General features: G+C 46.6%; 7 protein-coding genes across 7 annotated transcripts; 4 read left to right on the top strand and 3 right to left on the bottom strand.

Annotated features, from left to right (window-relative positions):
- Window positions 1-1,329: 1,329 nt before the first annotated feature.
- FIESC28_11448 (uncharacterized protein) lies at window positions 1,330-2,842 on the top strand (the record flags this gene model as incomplete). The annotated part of the gene is made up of 2 exons (XM_031165572.1): window positions 1,330-1,597; window positions 1,650-2,842. The coding sequence occupies 2 exons, from the start codon at window positions 1,330-1,332 to the stop codon at window positions 2,840-2,842; spliced, it is 1,461 nt and encodes a 486-aa protein (XP_031010375.1).
- A 413-nt stretch (window positions 2,843-3,255) lies between these two features.
- Window positions 3,256-6,791, top strand: FIESC28_11447 (uncharacterized protein; the record flags this gene model as incomplete). Its single annotated transcript, XM_031165571.1, has 6 exons — window positions 3,256-3,680; window positions 3,731-4,257; window positions 4,321-6,433; window positions 6,569-6,577; window positions 6,633-6,679; window positions 6,739-6,791. The coding sequence occupies 6 exons, from the start codon at window positions 3,256-3,258 to the stop codon at window positions 6,789-6,791; spliced, it is 3,174 nt and encodes a 1,057-aa protein (XP_031010374.1).
- A 62-nt stretch (window positions 6,792-6,853) lies between these two features.
- FIESC28_11446 (uncharacterized protein) lies at window positions 6,854-11,324 on the bottom strand (the record flags this gene model as incomplete). Its single annotated transcript, XM_031165570.1, has 14 exons — window positions 6,854-7,008; window positions 7,062-7,146; window positions 7,197-7,623; window positions 7,680-7,692; window positions 7,744-7,771; window positions 7,835-7,901; window positions 7,957-8,094; window positions 8,145-8,179; window positions 8,229-8,298; window positions 8,436-8,490; window positions 8,545-9,182; window positions 9,237-9,865; window positions 10,057-10,687; window positions 10,747-11,324. The coding sequence occupies 14 exons, from the start codon at window positions 11,322-11,324 to the stop codon at window positions 6,854-6,856; spliced, it is 3,549 nt and encodes a 1,182-aa protein (XP_031010373.1).
- Window positions 11,325-12,020: 696 nt separating this feature from the next.
- Window positions 12,021-12,559, top strand: FIESC28_11445 (uncharacterized protein; the record flags this gene model as incomplete). The annotated part of the gene is made up of 2 exons (XM_031165569.1): window positions 12,021-12,467; window positions 12,518-12,559. 2 exons carry the CDS (start codon window positions 12,021-12,023, stop codon window positions 12,557-12,559), a joined length of 489 nt encoding a protein of 162 aa, XP_031010372.1.
- Window positions 12,560-12,987: 428 nt separating this feature from the next.
- FIESC28_11444 (uncharacterized protein) lies at window positions 12,988-14,949 on the bottom strand (the record flags this gene model as incomplete). Its single annotated transcript, XM_031165568.1, has 7 exons — window positions 12,988-13,135; window positions 13,191-13,452; window positions 13,504-13,653; window positions 13,708-13,771; window positions 13,830-13,968; window positions 14,016-14,633; window positions 14,687-14,949. The coding sequence occupies 7 exons, from the start codon at window positions 14,947-14,949 to the stop codon at window positions 12,988-12,990; spliced, it is 1,644 nt and encodes a 547-aa protein (XP_031010371.1).
- A 688-nt stretch (window positions 14,950-15,637) lies between these two features.
- FIESC28_11443 (uncharacterized protein) lies at window positions 15,638-17,754 on the top strand (the record flags this gene model as incomplete). Its single annotated transcript, XM_031165567.1, has 2 exons — window positions 15,638-16,147; window positions 16,204-17,754. 2 exons carry the CDS (start codon window positions 15,638-15,640, stop codon window positions 17,752-17,754), a joined length of 2,061 nt encoding a protein of 686 aa, XP_031010370.1.
- Window positions 17,755-17,821: 67 nt separating this feature from the next.
- FIESC28_11442 (uncharacterized protein) lies at window positions 17,822-18,301 on the bottom strand (the record flags this gene model as incomplete). The annotated part of the gene is made up of 1 exon (XM_031165566.1): window positions 17,822-18,301. The coding sequence occupies one exon, from the start codon at window positions 18,299-18,301 to the stop codon at window positions 17,822-17,824; it is 480 nt and encodes a 159-aa protein (XP_031010369.1).
- Between the last annotated feature and the right edge of the window lie 348 nt (window positions 18,302-18,649).

Raw genomic sequence — 18,649 nt, 5'->3', positions numbered from 1 at the left:
AAAAAAAAAAAAAAAAAAGAAGTCTTCCCGTGCCAAGCGATATGATGCCTCCTGTTTGGCCACTTCGTACATTCCCGTCTGGGCATTTACAGGGATTATTCCCGTCAACACCACAGTGGCCAATGTCTTTGTAAAAGCATGTCAAAGAGAAATTGACGTTAAGCTTCATGGAATTCTTGGCCTGGGCATCGCGTGAGTATTATGCGTCAAGCGAATGCCAATCTTTTACCAATGCGGAATACTAGAGAGAAGACATTTGTTGTTGTACCCGCGGGAGAAAGTGTCTCTCCACTGCCAAGGCCGCGGGTTGTGCAACCTTGCACTAGTTGTGTTCCCACGGGAAATAAAGTTGAGGGATCCCTTGTTGAGGTGGAGTAACCTTTGGAGAAACGACTCGCGGAGACATTCTTTTCTCCGTCGTTTATTATCAAGCATAGATTTATGGTTAGATCCTGCTCCACCGAATGCAAGACAATTGACACTCAATCGCCAACCAACATCAATCCCTTCTCAACAATGACAAGGAACCGGGATAGATCGGCTTCTTTTCGCATATAATGGCCGTCATGAACAGACACGCCAAGCCAACCGTTGGAGAAAATCCCCGCTTTGTGATAAGAAAAGACTTGGCAGGTCATCATTCGGATTTTAGATCTAGTTCCGCAATTGAAGATCTCGCACTATCAGGCAAATTTCCCTGATTTTGATGTTTCTGGCTTCTTAATAAAGTTTGTCCTTGCATATAGAGAGAGCGACGTCCGGCTTGTATTGGATAGAAGCTGTCTTGGCTGGTCGCGTTTGTTGAACCAGGGCGGCTTTGAGTGACCGCGCATTGACCGGTCGCATTCTGTTGCTCGGTACGCAACGGTAATTTTGCAAACGGTATGAGGTTGTTTAACTGTTATTCGATGCAGAGGCGCGAATTCGAGAAGCACAATATCAGTTTTACCTTAAAATAATTTGATTACACACTCTGGTCGACGTGAAGAACTGCTATCTTCGTGATCGACCATTATACCCTCATACTCTACTCTGCTGTCTTCACAGTTGTCACGCAAAACATGTACAGTAGGATTAAATTAGCATTTCGCAAGGATGTTTCTCAGCATGGATTCAGGATGCACGAACTGGAAGCTTTTCTGCTGGTCTTATTTCAATTTTCCTTACGACTTATGGGCAAAATTGAACTGCTTCAGGGTAGTATTAGTCAGCGCTGTTGGGGAATATTTGCCGCACGTAAGATATGATTGCAATCAAAGCTTCCCCATCCCTCTGCATATACCCTTCACTTTTCGGCGCCGCGCGTAAAGTACTCGGTTATACGCGAGTATGACCGAGCCTGTAGTCTTGTCCTCTCCTGGCCAATCTCCGACCCGTCGGCGCCAAGGAAAGGTCACTCAACAGGTTGCCTATTATGGTAGCCAAATGAAGACGAGTGACTGCGACACCAACAGTGACCAAGAATCGTTCAATGCTGTTTCCAGAATCTATACACCATGGACCAGCGACCCATATGCTAACATTGCGGGCCACACTGTCGATCCGTTTGATACCCTTTGCGAAAACCCTGATCGTCTACGGCAGCTTTTGAGACATCGTACGTACCTGATCGTGTTATGCTCCACCTCTTGACTAATGCACGATAACAGCATCGGCCAGATACGCGGGAGAACCACTATTTCGCATTGACGAATCAAATAATTCTGTTCTCTTCCAAAGTCTCAATCACCTGTCTTCCTTTCTGACAGACAAAACACTATTCCATGCTCTTTCTCTCGTCCTTGCGTTGGAAGCAAATAATCACGTACCCAATTATGAGACACTGTATCACCGTGGTAAAGTTCTCGAATCTCTCAATCTGAACCTAGGCGATGCCCCATCGCTGCAATGCATAACAGCAATTCTCATGCTGATAAGCTATGAATACCGGGTCCGGGACATGAGGCCTGCTGCAGCTACTCATATTCGTGGTTTGCAGACTTTACTCCACCAGTTTGATGTATTGGCTAGTGGGTATAATCCTGCAGGCATACAGAAGACCCAGCGAGCTTTATTCTGGCAGGACATAATGTGTTCCTTGGCAACTGGGACCCCTCGGCTACTGCAATTTGATGTTAATGACGCCTTTGCCCGCTTGAGGGAGGACAGTAGCCACCGAAAATACTTTGTTCTGCCCGAAGGATTTAAAATACATATTGATGGCTGGCCTGCGACGTCTGTTCGTGTACTCGCAGATCTCAACGCCTTATGCTGCGTAGTGGATGCAGTGCACAGACAAAAACGGCTACCAGGACGATCTGCAGATCTCGATGGGAACGATACAACCGTTTCCATTCCACTAATGGAAGATCTAGATGATGAGGGCTATCCGCTGTCCAACGCCCAAGCGAACTTGCAGATCCGTCTCGTCGATCTTCTCAGTGAAACCAGGACCAGCCCACAAAAAGAGCAGACCCTTATCTACAGAGCGTGCCTTTTCGCTGCGTACCTCTGCACATACAGACTGTCATCAGGTATCTGGGAAGGATATTTTGCGCCCGAAAAGTGTGTCGCAGAGATCCTCAACTGTATGGAGAATTTTACAAAACACATGTCACCTTGGAAACTCGCCCCGGACATCTCATTCTGGTTGCTACTTGTCGCTGGTGGTCTCACAAAGAGCCAGGTCAATAGAAATCGAGCAGCGTTGTTGGTGCAACGCTATCGATGCTTCTACCCAAGCGATTATGGTCAGGACTGGGAAATTGTGGAGGGCAAGTTAAAGGAGTTTATATGGTGTGAACATGCGATGAAAAAGAAATGCTATGCATTCTGGCAAGAGTGTCATGATGTTCAGCATTAGCCTTTCTTAGCTATATAAATTGTTAATCCTGGGCCGATTTGACAAGGTTTGAACTTTTCCAGCTCACAGCCACGACCTGTTGTGACATGTAAGCCTATAATAAGACCATCGAAATTACAGATACTTAAAATTGAGGTCAGTGGCGTTGCAGCCTAGCTCTACACCAATAAAAGAGGTGAGACAACATGTTGGTGGCCTCAATATGCATCTAACCCCTACCGTCGTATTGTAGTCCTACATGACCATCACCAACCAACACATTTGTTCTATTAGTTACATAACACAGCCTCATCATTTGCCTCTAAGAATATTAAGTCACTATCCGTTGTTATCCCCCCCTCTCTCTCATCCTCAGCTTTCAGCTCATCAGTGGTACACTTGTCCACATCCTGTTGCATTGAGATCATCACACCATGGACCCAGCATCGGCAATCGGCGTGACATCCGCCGTCATAACTTTCCTAGAATTCAGTTGGAAAGTTGTGCGCAACGCCAAGGAAATTTACGACTCCGCCGACGGATGTTCAAACGATAATCTGACCAGGGAGTCGGTCGCGAGATCTATGCAGGCATTTTCAAGGAAGCTTCAACCGCCTGATTCGTCCGCAATTACCCCAGAGTATGAAGGCATCTGCAACCTTTCCAGTGAATGCCAGAGTATATCTAGCGAGATCTTGAAGATTTTTAACTCTGTCAAGATTGGGGGAGACAAATCAAAATATGCAGCTTTTCTAGCAGGACTGAAGACCTGGAGGTGTAAGAAGGACCTGATACAGTTGGAGGAGAGGCTCACGCAGTGCGGCGCCCAGCTCTCACTTGAGCTCTCGTATCTCAAAAGGTAAGTCATGTGCATTTACTAGAGCGAGTGGCGACTAACATCACACTAAGTGAACAGATGACATACTCGTTAGATCAAATCCGCTCACTGGTAACTGATGATACTTCCAAGCTTCAACAAATTCAACGAAACGTTGACGAGCTTCGTCAAACGGCCGAGGCAAACCTGGGCACCGACATCCTGGCTCAGGTTCGTGACATTCTTCAACGACAGGATGCCGTCCTGGATAGGGTTTGCCAAGATCGTATCTTGAGGAGTTTATGTCCGAGCGACATGGATTCGAGATATAACCAAGTGCATCTACCAGCAGATGAAACCTTTACATGGGTTTTAGATCCTAAACAACGAAGAAAGTCGAACTGCTCGACCAAAGACGATGAATCTGATCGACCAAGTGGATATTGGGTTTCCCGACAACGTCAGATGCAGTTACAATCCAACAAGAAGTTTGTGGACTGGTTAGCCGTTTCTGATGGCATATTCCACGTCAGTGGGAAGCTCGGATCGGGAAAGTCTACTCTAATGAAGCTTCTCTATACTCATCCTCGCACCAGGAAGGAGTTGGAGGTTTGGTCTGGTAAGCTCCACTATACATACCGCAAGGCTATAACTCCATAACACATCTCTGATTCCGAATTAGCCAGTAAAAAACTGTTCATGTCAAACTTTTACTTTTGGAAACCTGGTACAAGTTCACAAAACTCTTTGAATGGTCTGTACCGGTCCCTGTTATACAGTATCCTCACCGAATATCCCGAACTTATCCCGTCAGTGCTACCGGGCTATTGGGACCAAGCAAAGAAGGATAGAGCAGTTATACAAAGTCCGTTTCTCATCTCTCCAGAGATCATCGAACGCTCCTTGTTCATGCTCCTGAAAAATGAATTATTCTACAAATCACGTCGGTTGTGCATTTTCATTGATGGGCTTGATGAATTTGTCGGCAGCGGACAACATGACTACAGAACCCTGGTCGACATACTGGATACTTGGGTGCAAGATTCCCATAAGAACCTGAAGCTTTGTGTGTCTAGCAGGGAAGAGAATGTATTTATGAACCGATATCAGGAGTATCAACGACTTCGACTTCATCAAATGACCTGGTATGACCTACGTGGATACACGAAAAAGAATTTAAGCCACCTTCAAAACAAGGCTTTACCTGACAAGCTTTCTTATGAAGTCGCAAGCAAGGCACAGGGTATATTTCTGTGGTGTACACTTGTTGTACAAGCGCTACGGAGAGACATTGAGGTTGACCCACACAACTCATTTGCCGGATCATCCGTGAGGGAATCTTCTATTATGGAATTACTCGACGAACTTCCAACCGACCTGGAAGACATCTTCCGATACATTCTCAACCGCCTATCTAGACGCAAAAAGAGGAATTTATATCAAACTCTATCGATGTTAAAGGTTTCTGCTGAATCCCCAGAAATAAACCCGGTGACTCTGTGGCTCATCGCGTACTCATTTCTTGACGAGTACAACAAGGACGCCGGATTTGCCCTCATCCGAGAATCTGACGAAGGTCCTAATGGTAACACAGCTTCAAGAGAAGAAAGAATGAAATATGCTCTGAGGAAGCTTCAACATGAATCTGGAGGCTTGCTTGAAGCGGTTGAGAATACGTTAATGGGGAGAGATGAAATGGCATGGCGGGAGCTGGGTTACACGTCCGATGGCCCCAATCGGCCCATCGCCATTAGCTATGTTCATAGATCTGTGCCTGAGATCCTCGAAAGAAGCGAGTTCGCGTCGGAAAGAAAGGCTATGCTTGGCAGCTTCAACGCAGCAGATGCCATTGCAAACCTATCTTTAGCACATTGGCGTTTTTGCGTAGGGTCAATGCCACAAAATCCGAACCTTTTCCCTGGACTCGCACGTTTTGTTCTGGAAATATCCTCTGATAAAACGAACTTCAAATTCTTGGATACGTTGGACTTTTTATCTCAGGGTTACGTCTGCGATGAGGCCGGCAACTGCGCTGTTCCATTCATATATGATAGCGATACCAGAAGACGCATAATAGGGTGGGTGACTCCAAATTATCATACGGCGGAAGAAAACAGAACGCACGGCAATTTCAACACACTATTTATGGCACTAAAGTTCCGTCGCTACGACTATGTTCTTTGGAGGATGCAACATCGTGCACATGGAATTGGCTCACCAATAAAGAAAGCCATGCTTGCTGCTATACTCTTTAGGCACCCAGTACCTGAGCATGTCAGTGGCGACCTAGAGCATGAGTTATTCAATATTGGATGTTTCGCAGACTCCTTTTCCACAGGGTTCACTCAACTCCCCTATAATGATAAAAATCTCCATGTGCACAATGTGGAGTGTTTGACGATATGGCGGGACTTCTTGGCAGTAAATTGGTACTTTTGGTATCTGTACGGATCCATAGACCGAAGAGGATTTAGTCACTGGCTTGAAAGTTTCCTCAACAGGGGAGTTCTTTGCGAATTTGAAGTCTTCATCACACGATCGACTGAAAAAGAATATGCGACTATTAATCTCGGAGATGTCGAGGTAAGGATGTGGTCAGATTACGCAACGGATTCATCAGAGTATCAGAAAACGGTGCAAGCCACACGTATTTTCGACTCTGATACTGTCTACACACTCGCAGATTGGCTTCGAGTTATCGATTTGCCCAATCTGGACCGGATCCTCTTTTTACTGGAAGAAAACAACAGTGTTTTAAGTCATCACTGTGCGAACGAAGAAAGCCTACAGGATCCGTAAGTTCATAGTACTATAAACTGTCCATGGTGAACTCATCAGCTAACTATAATGTCACTTCTCTAGGGAAACGATTGCTGAAGTGCTCAGGATACGATTATGGATGCAGGCACTCACTAATCGCTTTAGTATAGCTTCACTTGGTACGTATATCGAAAAGGGCAAAGCAGTCACTAACTGTGTTTCGTTTGTAAACAGTTTTCTTGGTCGGGCTTGCATTCCACCTGCTGTTCCTATGGAGTTAGGTTAGGCAATCTTTCAACTTGGGCTTCCATGTAGTACATTCAACACCTGAAGTGTTTAGGGAATGCTTATACCACGTTGCAGGTTATTTTGAGCGAGGCAATTGGAGGTTAGTCAATCATGTGTTGGAAATGCCTGTTTCTTTTGTTACTATATAAAGTGGAAGTAATTGCTTTTCACGTTTCTTCCGCTTTACGACCATACACGTATCGCGTCATGATATAACTATGAACCTTGCGGTTTCGAAGGGCCTGACGAATTTGTATAAGGAAGATCTGGTATTCATCATCCGGCCACTTGAGAACATTGTTCCAGAGCACGAAAGAGTATCCTTAGACCGAGTTTCAGTAACTTTAGCATGACCCAAAGTTAAAGATTGCTTACCTTCCAAGTCATTCTCAAGGGTTTGCTGCACGAAGCGTCCGATTTCCGCCAACTTTGGGTCTTTTGGCCAGCCACCAATCGGGATCTTTATCTCGCGGTCAAAAGAAGCCCTTTTTAGACGGATTTCGAACTTACCTTGTAGTCCACAACTTTGACGTCCACGAAGCCAGCCTTTTTAATCCCTTCTTCTTGCAATTCGCTGACGAAAAACGATCGGTTGAGGATTTTACCTCCCTCCTCGTACATCTTGTCGCAAGTCTTCCACACCGGCGCCAGATCTGCTGTACCGTCGTCGCTTTTAATTCGTACATCAGCTTCGACGGACTCTATCCATCCTCCCGGAGCGCAGCAACGATAAGCCTGCTCAAAAAGGTGGTTCCAGTCGGGAATTGCTCCGAATAGATATCGAATGTGGATGAAATCGAAGTGGTTGTTATTCCAAGTCCAGGATTCGGTGGCATCATCGACTTCGAAACGAACGTTCGGGGGCACCCATTGTGGTTGGCAGGGTGAAAGGTCGGTCCCAATTACCTCTGCACTCGGGTATTGATCACCAAAATCTCTGTAAAATAACGAAGTCAGCCTGAAGCTATCCTGAGGGACGTTTATTCTTCATACATTGCCCATATACCTGGGGCCAGTCAGCCAAGCCACTAAAGTAGATGGGGACGCGAGAACTTACCACTACCTGTTCCGACATCGAGAACTCTCTGCGCAAGTCAAGATAGTCAGAACAGCTTTCCTGAATCGACTCTACAGAACAGTAACGATACCTGAACATCTTCTTTGACTGGAGCGAGAAACAACTCGCCATCCAACAGAAGCGTGAGATAATGATGACTGCGAATACCGTCAGTTTATTCCAATCGTCTCATGAGTATGATCTTCGGCATACGAAATGTCAACAGATTGTAGCTGCTGTTCATCATTTGGGAATACGTAGTCATTTCTGAACTTGTCGCTGTGATATGTTCGACCATGAATTCGACGATACTCGAGTATACTGGCAGAGACTGAAGCCGTGGAGCTCGACCTTCACCGGCTCATCAGTATCATTAAGTCAGGTCAGCGAATGATACTCACGTATCGGACTGAGATAAAGAATCCGCGTCGTCAGCCTGTAAACTGATGAGCTTCGCACGTGATTCGTGTACGTCCCGATCATACGTCAAATTCCTCACCGGGGACAAGATCACCTGGAGGGGACGAACCCTGAGGTGCTTGCAAGTTGGAATTGCTGCGCCGATGCATCATAATGAACGAGGTTACAAGAATCCAGGCAAGAGAAAATAGCGCTTTTATGATCTGAAATGGTCAAAGGAGGGGAAATGCGTGACAATGGGTCACCTCGAAGATCAGACCACTTTAGCATACAGGGAATGGCAGGCTAAACCTTGCGGATAAATCCATTTCTTTCGCATCTCCATGTCTAGTTAAAGTGAACGTAAATCCCTTGCATGGATCAAGCGATAATAATCCTCACTTAAGCCAAAGCCACACTCTGGAATTTGCCGCTTATCATCATCCTTGTCCCCGTGCACAATCCAGTAACCATTCTTGACCGTCGAGCCATCGATCTTGCAAAACCTTTCTGGAGACCCTGGCGCCAGGGCAACTCTACCATCCAGAAAACGCCAGAATTGGAATACAGCACAAGGCTTGACGTCGTTGTTGATGGCCACTTCTTTCGCTTGCACGTATAGTTGTTTGTAAACGCTGCTTGTGATGGAGACTTGAAGCGGGACCTTGAGCCTTCCCCACCGACAAAGCTGATCAGCAAGCACATCAATTAGCTGAAAGCTGTTGTCTAGATAGAGGTCGACTCCGTAGGTCCCTCGAAGTACCAGAGCGAGATGTAGACGGCGAACGTTGGCGAGGCTGTCGAGGATGATTTCGATGATTTGTTTAAGTTGGTCTTGGCGTAGTTCATGTCTGATTGGGCGTTGCAGAGCCCAGCCACGGGATAGCTTGACAGTATCCAGATTCCATACTATTTCGAGTGATTGCAGAAGTAGCAGCCTTGGAGGGGTAGGAATGTCACACGGTAGCCTGGTAAGAAGAGTTTCGCTGGATATATGAATCGTGTTTGTTCCATATAAGACTTCTACACCTTCTGTGTAACTGTATAACGTTATAAATTAGCATTTCTGAGAGTTTAAGACTGGGTACGCTTACGCTTGCCGACAAGTTAAAAGCCATCCGGTAGCTCCAATCCAGCACGCACTATCATCTCCATAATAGGTATATGAGCCACATTGTTTAGCAAAGCCACTGAAGCAAGTATCATCACCTGGCTCGTCCGAGTCCCACCGTCTGTTCCGCTGCTCGCCAAGCTGAAGAGAATCACACGACTCACCAACCGTCGGCCAATCTCTCCACCCCCCATCAGCAAGCTTTTGCACTTCGAGTGACATAGTGCGATGGCAGACGCAGCCACGCCATTGCCAACGCTTGGGCACACTCTTATCGTAGTTACCTTCGTAGTGTGCGCCCTGAGGAAATCCATTGTCGCCAGGTTTCGAGATATACGGGTGACCGTAGAAAAGGTCCATATGGACCCTGCGAGCGCCGAATGCCTTGATGACAATCTCGCGCCTGATTTCGGTCGACAATTTGTTAAAGATTGGGGCATCGTGGGCGTTGATACTCGCGGGACATATTGGCAAGAGTTGTTTCTCGGCATTGAGGAAGAAAGGTAAATCTGGTGCAGGCTCGGGATATCCTTCTTTAGTCTGCTTTTTCTGTTTGGCGCGATTTTCTGCCACCCAAGATTTGAAGCGGTGAATCATGATTGATTGGTAAGCCTTATCAGGTTGGTTAATAGCTAAGGAACAATTGATTTAGGCAGCAAGCGGATCTATATACTTGAGCCCTAGCACGTGCGGTGTTACAAGGCGCATGCACAGTCTACCCTGGCTGTTGGTCCTAAAAGCAAAGTCTGTGCGTTCTGATTTGAAAGGTACATGAAAAGTTGAAAATAACATCAAAAGCATACGCTCTGAGCTTGACGCCGTTTGTCATCATCCTTGTCTCCACGGACAATCCAGTACCCATTTTCCTTTGTTGCCCCATCGATCTTACCCCAAGTTTCCGTCGAATTTGTGAAGGGCGCAAGGGCACACTTTCCATTTGTCCACCGCCAAAACTGGCTCCTCAGTGTTGAAGGACAACTGTCCTTGTTCACGGCATCTTTCTTGGCCTTGTCATACAAGTCCATCCAGTAAGAACTCGTGAGAGAGATTGTGAGAGGTGCCTGTAGATTGCCCTTCCTTGCAAGGGTAGTCGCGAATTCATCCCATCGGAGGACCATGTTGTTGAGATGGGGTCGATTGCCTACATGGTAGCTTATGTTAAACGCCAAATGAAGGCGTCGAACATGAAGGAAGGTCTGCAGAATTATGTCGTGGATCTGTGGGATTTGCTCTTGATCAAGTTTCCACTCCTCGGCGTGGAGTCCTTGACGTCCACCAGGCAGCCTGTACACGTCTGGTCTCCAGACGATCTCCAAGGCATCCATCGTTTGTAGCCTTTGAGGAGTAATGAGCGTCGGTAAATTGTAAAGAAGAGGCTTGCTTCCCATATGGATAGTGTTTATTCCATACAGAACTTCCATGCCTTCGGTATAGCTACAGGATGTAATTGTCAGCCAATGCTTGACAGCAAGGCTTGTTAGCGGTGAACTTACGCTTTGCGACAGGCCAAAAGCCAACCCATAGCACCAATCCAGCACGCGTCTGGCTTACCTCCTATCTTCGGAGAAATATATTCCCCGCAATGATTAGCATAACCCTTACAGCAGCTGTCGTCGCCAGGTTCATCTAATTCCCAATGCCTGTACATATCCTCGCCCAGTCCAGACGTAGGATCTTGTGGATATAAAGGAGGCCAAATATCACCAGTAGGCCCACCAGAAGGATCGAGTATGCCAGCATTTTTCTGCCCGAACACACGGCGTAGATTGGATGGATTGCGATGGCAAACGCATCCGCGCCACTGCCAACACTTGGGCTTATCTCTGTCCAGGTAACAGCCCTGCTCCATATTTTTGCCGTAGTGGTACGTCGCTCTCTTTGGATCTGGCGGCTGAAGTGGGTGTTGGTAGACAAGATCAATGTGGACTGTGCGACCTCCAAATGCCTGTAAAAGAATCTCATGGCGGATTTCGGGTGGCAATTGAGTAAAGATTGGCGCATTTTGCTTAGGTCGGGATACGTCTTCCAATGAGGGGGATGGCGTCAGACTGTGTCGAGGCTCTGGAAGCATGGGCGGTTGAGGAGCAACAGAGGTCGTCCTGACTTTACTCAATTTGCCTTCAATCCATGATTTGAGCTTCTAGCGTCGTCTCATGTTAGGTTTCTAAGTGTTGTTAGGGAGATAAAGAGTGCTGTTGGTGGGAAAGTTCTCGAGAGATTTCCAGGATGGGCACGGGTCCATCTTTACAGTGCCGACTGTGTGACAACACTGTCTGTTGGTGGCAGCATGACAACTACGAGCGTGCACCGTTCGCGGAGATCATCGTTCCCCAAAATTGCAATTCGTTGGCTATAACAATTGTCACTATAAACCTGAAGGCCTCTCAGAAACCCTCCCTCTGCTACTCCAAGCACTTGAACAATGCGATAATATTGGAAATAGATCGCATTGAATGCCTATAGTGAGAGGTATGTACGACTCAGGCACAACAATACATGAATGAAACCTTTCTATTCTATCGACCACTTGTCACAGACCTCCTGATGTTTTACCGATCGTATCGATACTGCTATGTACTCTTCACGCCCACGCAAACATAGGAATCGGGTTTCAGTCCAGCACAACCATTACCAAGGGCCTTGTTCCAGGCAATGAACCTCTCATGAGTAATATCATTCGCTTTCTCCACAGACCTACAGGTATCCTTTCTTGATACCAACCAATGTTTGTTACAGTCAGAAGAACATTCACTGGGAGCTATCTGACATGACGCAAGAGGGTTGGAATATGCAATTAGTGAATGAGAACAGTGACATTCGGTTCGAAACTGATGATTTCATATGTCGAAACTTGAAAGACTACGAGGAAACTCTTGAAAAGATCAACGAGATGGAAAAGGATCCAAAAACAGCAGCTGATGATAAGAAATTGTTGTGCAGGACCTGGTCAACAGCCGATAAGTATGGATTCAGTGGAGCGGAGTGGCTGCCTATGAAAACAGATGGACATGATGCGGATGCAGCATTTGACCCAGAATCCTTAATGCTGTACCCATCTAATGCTGGCGGAATTGGTGAAGTCAATGGCGCCGACGACGATCAACGGCTGCCCATCCTGACTTACCAGAACGGTGACCGGATCCCCATTCGAACGGGTGCTTCTGTGGCAGACATTGATAAGTTGATCACTATCTATGGCGACAAGTACAAGGGTGTCAGTAGCCTACTCAATTCGAAGGATAATTATTTTATAAGGACCTTTAGGAAGGTTCGAAGTACATTGTCTTTGAAGGGAGGAGACACTAAGGATGGTGTTTGTTAAGTCCATCTTGTACCATATCAGTCTTGTTATACTATCTACTTTCTCTTAGCTATTCTATCTCCTTTCTGTCATGTACATATAGCTTAAAATTTAAATCATCATTATCCTATCGCTATCTTTTAAATCAGAATCTCACTTATTATTCAGACTCTGTATTACCCAGTACACAACCCTTATACGCAGTTGTAACACAATTTGAATTTAACGCATATTGACACAGAATCCAAGCCTTACTACGACTGTCATGACATTTTACGTTTGGAACCGTATAATCTTTACTCAGAGTTCTTATACGACCTTGAACTATCATACATTCTCTACAAGTCATGTCAACTAAAAAGTATCTTTGAGAGAGCATACCCAGATTCACGCCATAGTTCTAGTTTCGTTCCTTCGACTTGGCTCCCCTCCCTCACAGCTCATCCTTGTTCAATTCACTAGATCCAAAGCACTCAATCATTTTTGGAGGCTCAATAACAGTTGCCTTCTTTCGCTTGATACCCTTCCCCAGCGCCTCGATCAAGGTTCCATCATCGAGATCAATAGCCCATATCATGGTACTGCTCAGAAGATTAGACATTTATACATGTTGTGCAGAGCTTCATTTACACTTACCCTCCGAGACAGTGCTCATTGGCATAGTCCAGTTTCATCTTGAGAGTCTCAGCGTCATCCCAAGATACCCACTGATTAGAGTCCCAAGTAACCATCTTGACTCCCGCTTTCTCATCGAGTGTCACCTTACCACCGTTCTTGATGATGGTAGTGATCTCATGTGCCGAGAGAACACCTTCGGTACCCGTGCATTTACCTTTCTTGGCGCCTTCCTTGAACTCGCATCCAGCTTCAAGGCAGTTGGGGCTTTTCATGGCAAAGCCTATTTAGTGTGAGTATTGCGTGACTTGCTTCAGAACTGAGACCGACTTACTTCTGCCATAGAATCCGAGACCTAGAACAACCCGCTCCGGGTTGATGTTGTTTCTCCAGAGAAGCTCCAGGCCTTGGTGAATCTCGGTGAGGTTAGTGTGAGCCAGGGCATAAGGGCCAAGCGCCTCAATATCCTCGTCCCAGACACCGTCTGTTTGAAAGTCAGCGACATGTTTATTCGTGATATGGTAGGTAATGAACTTACGTATATCATATGTCATGATGTTGAACCAGTCCAGGTACTTCTCCATATTGACAATGTCAAAACCCTTCAGGTACCAGTAGGATGCAGGCTGGGTAAACGTGTTAGCTTCTCGATTTGCATACCGTAACTGAAGTGCTTGCCAGAGTGAGAGTCAGTCCGTATTTGCGCCCAGATGAGTTGAGACGACGCCTCAGTCGAGCAAGAAGATTGACGTAGTTGTCAAAATCCTCTTCAATACCGCCTCTGTCTTCGGCAACAGGACTGTCATACATGTTACCATCGAGCATTGCAATGACAAGTGTACTTACTACTCCCAATCCAAATCAACACCGTCAAAGTTATGCTGTTGCATAAAGGTGATCAATGAATCGAAAAATGCATCCTGCTTCTTCTCCGACTTTGCAAGATCAGAAAAGACCGTTCGGTACTTTCCAGGATCATTCATGGCCCAACCTCCAATGGCAATCCAAACCTCCAAGTTTTCTTGCTTCTGCTTCAGCCTTGTGACCCTGTCATATCTTGAAGCCGTCCCTTTGTCCATAGGATCAATGCGATAGGTATCAGGATTGACGAGAGCAAAGGCAAAATTGATGTGTGTATAATAGCCAAGAGGAATATCCTCGGGTTCCATGTTCCCACAAGGCCTTTGGTAATTCCACCCCTCGTAGTACCCGATAGTCCGCTTATCAGAACTGTGTTTGTCTTTACTGCACTGCGGCGACGGTACAGTCTTGCCCTTGCAGTAGCTGGGTAGAGTGCCACAGAAGCCATACTCACTACAGCAGACGTTGAGAGGACATTCGGTAAAGTTGGAATACTGGAGGCCCCATCCTGGATCACACTCCGACTTGTAGTCGCACTCGGAAGTGCAATCATCACCACAGAACTTTGGCCCAGTACCACAAACGCCAACGCCTTCCTTGTTCCTGTACAAATTATTAGTGCCTTCATTAACTGCAGGTAGAGCGTCGGTACTTACAAGGGTCCACAGCAGCCCTTCTTGCAGCCTTTCTTCTTGCTGCACGACAATTCATCATCTTCATCTTCGTCCGCGTTGGCTTGAACAGACATTCGCATGGGTAGTATCTCTTCTTTGGCCCGATATTGGCCCAGCGCTTTCTCTCGTTGGCGGCTTAAGGCATTCGCCTGACCAGAGAAGGTATCGAGGTTCAAAGCTTCAACCAAGGATAAAGACAGTAGCCCAAGAGCCAACAGGCAAAGGAAGTATCTCAATCGAGTCATCTTGGGAACTCTCAGCGTCGATGTACAGAATGGGAAAATTATTGAACGATTTTCTTAGTACTGAGCTCAAGTTCGCAGACCACTAAGGTGGAGTTCTCTGCTTCCTTTCTAGACTCGAAAGCCACATCATGATTTTACTCGCACGTTGCTGTTGGTTGTGACGCATGAGATAGGAGTCATTACCCTGTGCATTTCATTTAGTTGACGAGCGCTATGGCCAGCGAACGGAATTCTCAGCGCTTTGGCCTCGGGGAACTCAGCCGGTCAACCAAAACAACCCTGAACCAACAGTCGTTGGCTTTCGTATAAGTGGAATCACCGAACTGTCTATCATTCTGCTGTTGGTTGTTGATATCCACAGGTTTGTGCGTGTTTCGAAACTGACTTTTCCCGTTGTCGATCTTGGCCTATGCTGAAACTGAGGGATTAACAAACCAACACAATGTGGCACCGGTCGGCGTCGGCAATTTGTAACTGCTAAGTCTTCTAATATAGCAATGACCGTTGCAGATCAGTAGATGTTGGCTCTGTCATACCACTGAAGACTACACGACTCTACAAAGGCCTTTTTAGAGCTTACTTCTTGGTTCATGATATGCCGACTCTCAGGCGCAATTGACACCTTTTACAATTCTATCATCCCACTCATTTTCCATTCTCATGGTGTGCCACTCTGGACGAAAGCATCATGAAAGTTTCACTTCTTATCGGGCTCTCGATCTTTTGCTTGGTCGCAGAGAGTCATCTTCCTCGCCTTAAGCATTCCTCTTTACACTCCGCCTCTACAGACCCACTGAGACTCAGAAAGCGAGCAGACGAAGACCCTTCTGATTTCTCATGGGTCAAGCGCTGGGCTGCTATCGGTGATAGCTACACAGCTGGCATTGGCTCAGGTCGTGCCCTGGGCAAGTGGACCGACGGTGAGCATCTTGATATCGGCTTGAAAGATGAGAAGGCTCCTGTGTTCAATATCACACTTCCAAACCTTGACATAAGCGGCCATGACAACTGGTACTGTGCTCGCTACGATATGTCCTATCCGATGATCATCAGCAGACTGTTCGGTACGCATGTTGATGATTTCCAGTATGCTGCCTGCAGTGGAGATCGTGCTGGACAGATCTATCAGCAGGCCAAGCAGATTGAGGGCGATCTTGACTTGGTCACGATGACAGCTGGTGGTAACGACCTTTGTTTGGTAAGCTTTCTACCATTGACTCAAACATCTCATGAGCTAATTATTTCTTTTCGCAGGCTGGCATCATTCAGGAATGTATCCTATTATCCATCCGCAACCAAAAGGCATGCGAAGCCGTCCTCCAAGTCGCCGAGAAGAACGTCGAAGAGATCATCAAGAGCAACACCAAGGACATCCTCCATGCCCTAAACGATAAGATGAACCAGGACGGCATAGTAGTTGTACTAGGCTACGCTGAATTCTTCAGCACCGAGAACGATGACTGCGAGAAGGAATACTGGGATATCTTCTCTGGCTATGACTTGCCATTCATTCGCAGGCAGAAGCTGACCATTGCTCGTCGTCATCGCTTCAACGCCCTTGTCAAGAAGATCAATTCTGCTATTGCGGATGCTGTCACGGATATATCCAAGGATAGCAAGATCAAGTACAAGGTTGGCTTCGCTGACTGGAACCCTTGGGTTACTCATGCTGATATCGATGGACAAATGTGTTCTCCGTCTAGCAATGGTGACTACCCTGACAAGAACCAGCCCGGAATGCATTTCATCAAGCCTGGCACCAATCCCAACGTCGTTCGAGATGAATTGCGTAAGCGTTCGTTTGATGAAGATGATGCTGCTCTCGCTGCTGAACTGGAAGATGAACTCGAGGCTCAGGAAGAAGCTGCTTCACAGAGGATTTGGGGTTCCAAGTTCTTCAACAGTCCCAACCCTTCTGAGATGGTTCGTCGAGTTCTTCGTCGCCGTGATCCTAAGGATCCCGGATGTCCTGGAGATGGTAACTGGGACTACACCATGGGTCTTGGTCTGCCCAACAAGATTGGCGCCAACTTCCACCCAAACGAAAACGGTCATGTCACGATGGCTAGTTTCGCCATGGCAGAGGTGATGGATCTCCGATCACTCGTGCTAGGCGTGGACGCACCCAACTGCGAGATTAAGGATGAGTTCAAGTGCTGGTCTGACGACGATTGGAAGATCTACGCTAGCGCCGATCGTCTAGACAAACACTATGAAGACTTTTGTAAGAACATCGAACAGCCGAAGCACGAGGTAGGATGGGAGTACTCAAAGAAGTACGACGAAGGCACACCAGATGAGCACGAATTTAAGATCTCGCTTAGCAAGGAAATGGCAGACTACGATGAGTCGGAGTGCATCGACTCAATGAAGAAGCTAATTCACAACTGCGATACGAAGAGAAAGATGAATTGGAAGAGCGGAGGTATGTACGTTCGCGACGATGGCGCGTACACATACGAAGTCAATCCAACGCGGACAAACCGTCCTTGGCCGCCGCCCGAATATGGTGTAGGAACCTGCAAGGGTTGGTATCACGTTCTTTGGAGCTCGTACATAATTGAGGGAGGAGGTTTCTCGACTTGGGATTATGGGCAGCAGACGATGCGACCGTCTATGGATGCGTGTTATGGATTGGGGACTACTGGGTGGGAGTTTGAGTATTATGATGAGCCGACTGAAGATGGGTATGAGTGGAAGGCGAAGTTTAATACGCCTATCTGGGTACGGTCGCGGTGTTTTAAGAATAATTGGGTTGCGAAACAGGCGGGAGGATGGACTGATGGATGTGGTGGCAACGATTGAGATGGTACATTGAAGGTGCCTTTAGTATTAAAAACAAGTACTATAGTTTCTTTGGTAAAAACATTCATCATGACTTGTTCCATTCTTTCTGCTGCTTGAGAAACTCATTCTTCAAATCTTGATAGTCCTCATCCTCCTTACACCGTTCCCAATATCCCCGAAAGATCAAACTCGCCCTCTCCTTCTCCTTCTTATCGGGATGCTCCTCACTCTTCGGTAATTCCTTATGCGTCCCCTTCGCATACTTCCGTCCACCAGCATGATTCGCGTATCGTTTCGCACGCGTCATGCCCATCTGGATGAACTTGCGCGTCATATCCATCCCTACAAAGTCGCGTTGACCCTTGAACTCTTCGAACTTTTCCCATAGGTCTTCAGCGCTCTTTTTAGCGATTGGGACGGTGCGGAAGCGCCATAGTGGTAGGATGTGAGACTTGTAGGGTTCGAATGTTAGGACGCCTTGTTCGCCGCGGCCTATGCGGTAGGACATGCGGTGGGCTTCGGTAATGGCGTCCATCAGGCGTTTGGCTTTCGGTGAGCTGGACATATTTTTTCGTGTTTGAGATTAATTATGTGGAAGAATGCTGCGTTCATAATACGATGATTTACAAGTTCTGGTTCTCTGTAGCTGTGTGTCTCGCGTCTTAGACCGTGTCGTGGAATGGAAGAATCTATGACGCATATGAGCTATGACGTATCGCGGACAGTTCTGACAACCTCGAGCGACAAAAATTTATATTCTAAGGAAAGGACAGTCAAACCTTTTAATGCGATTGAATTATTTCTTGTTAATCTTTCCTCTCTCAATTGTAATGCGTCTCCTTTTAAGGTCCTTCCGACAGACATTACATTTAATGGTCAAGTCTATAGCAGTGTGCTCTCTTTAGAGAAAAAA

Source organism: Fusarium coffeatum (assembly GCF_003316985.1).
Source record: "Fusarium coffeatum strain FIESC_28 chromosome Unknown BRIP53273_contig_408, whole genome shotgun sequence".
NCBI lineage: Eukaryota > Fungi > Ascomycota > Sordariomycetes > Hypocreales > Nectriaceae > Fusarium > Fusarium coffeatum.
This window is presented reverse-complemented; position numbering and strand designations above follow the sequence as displayed.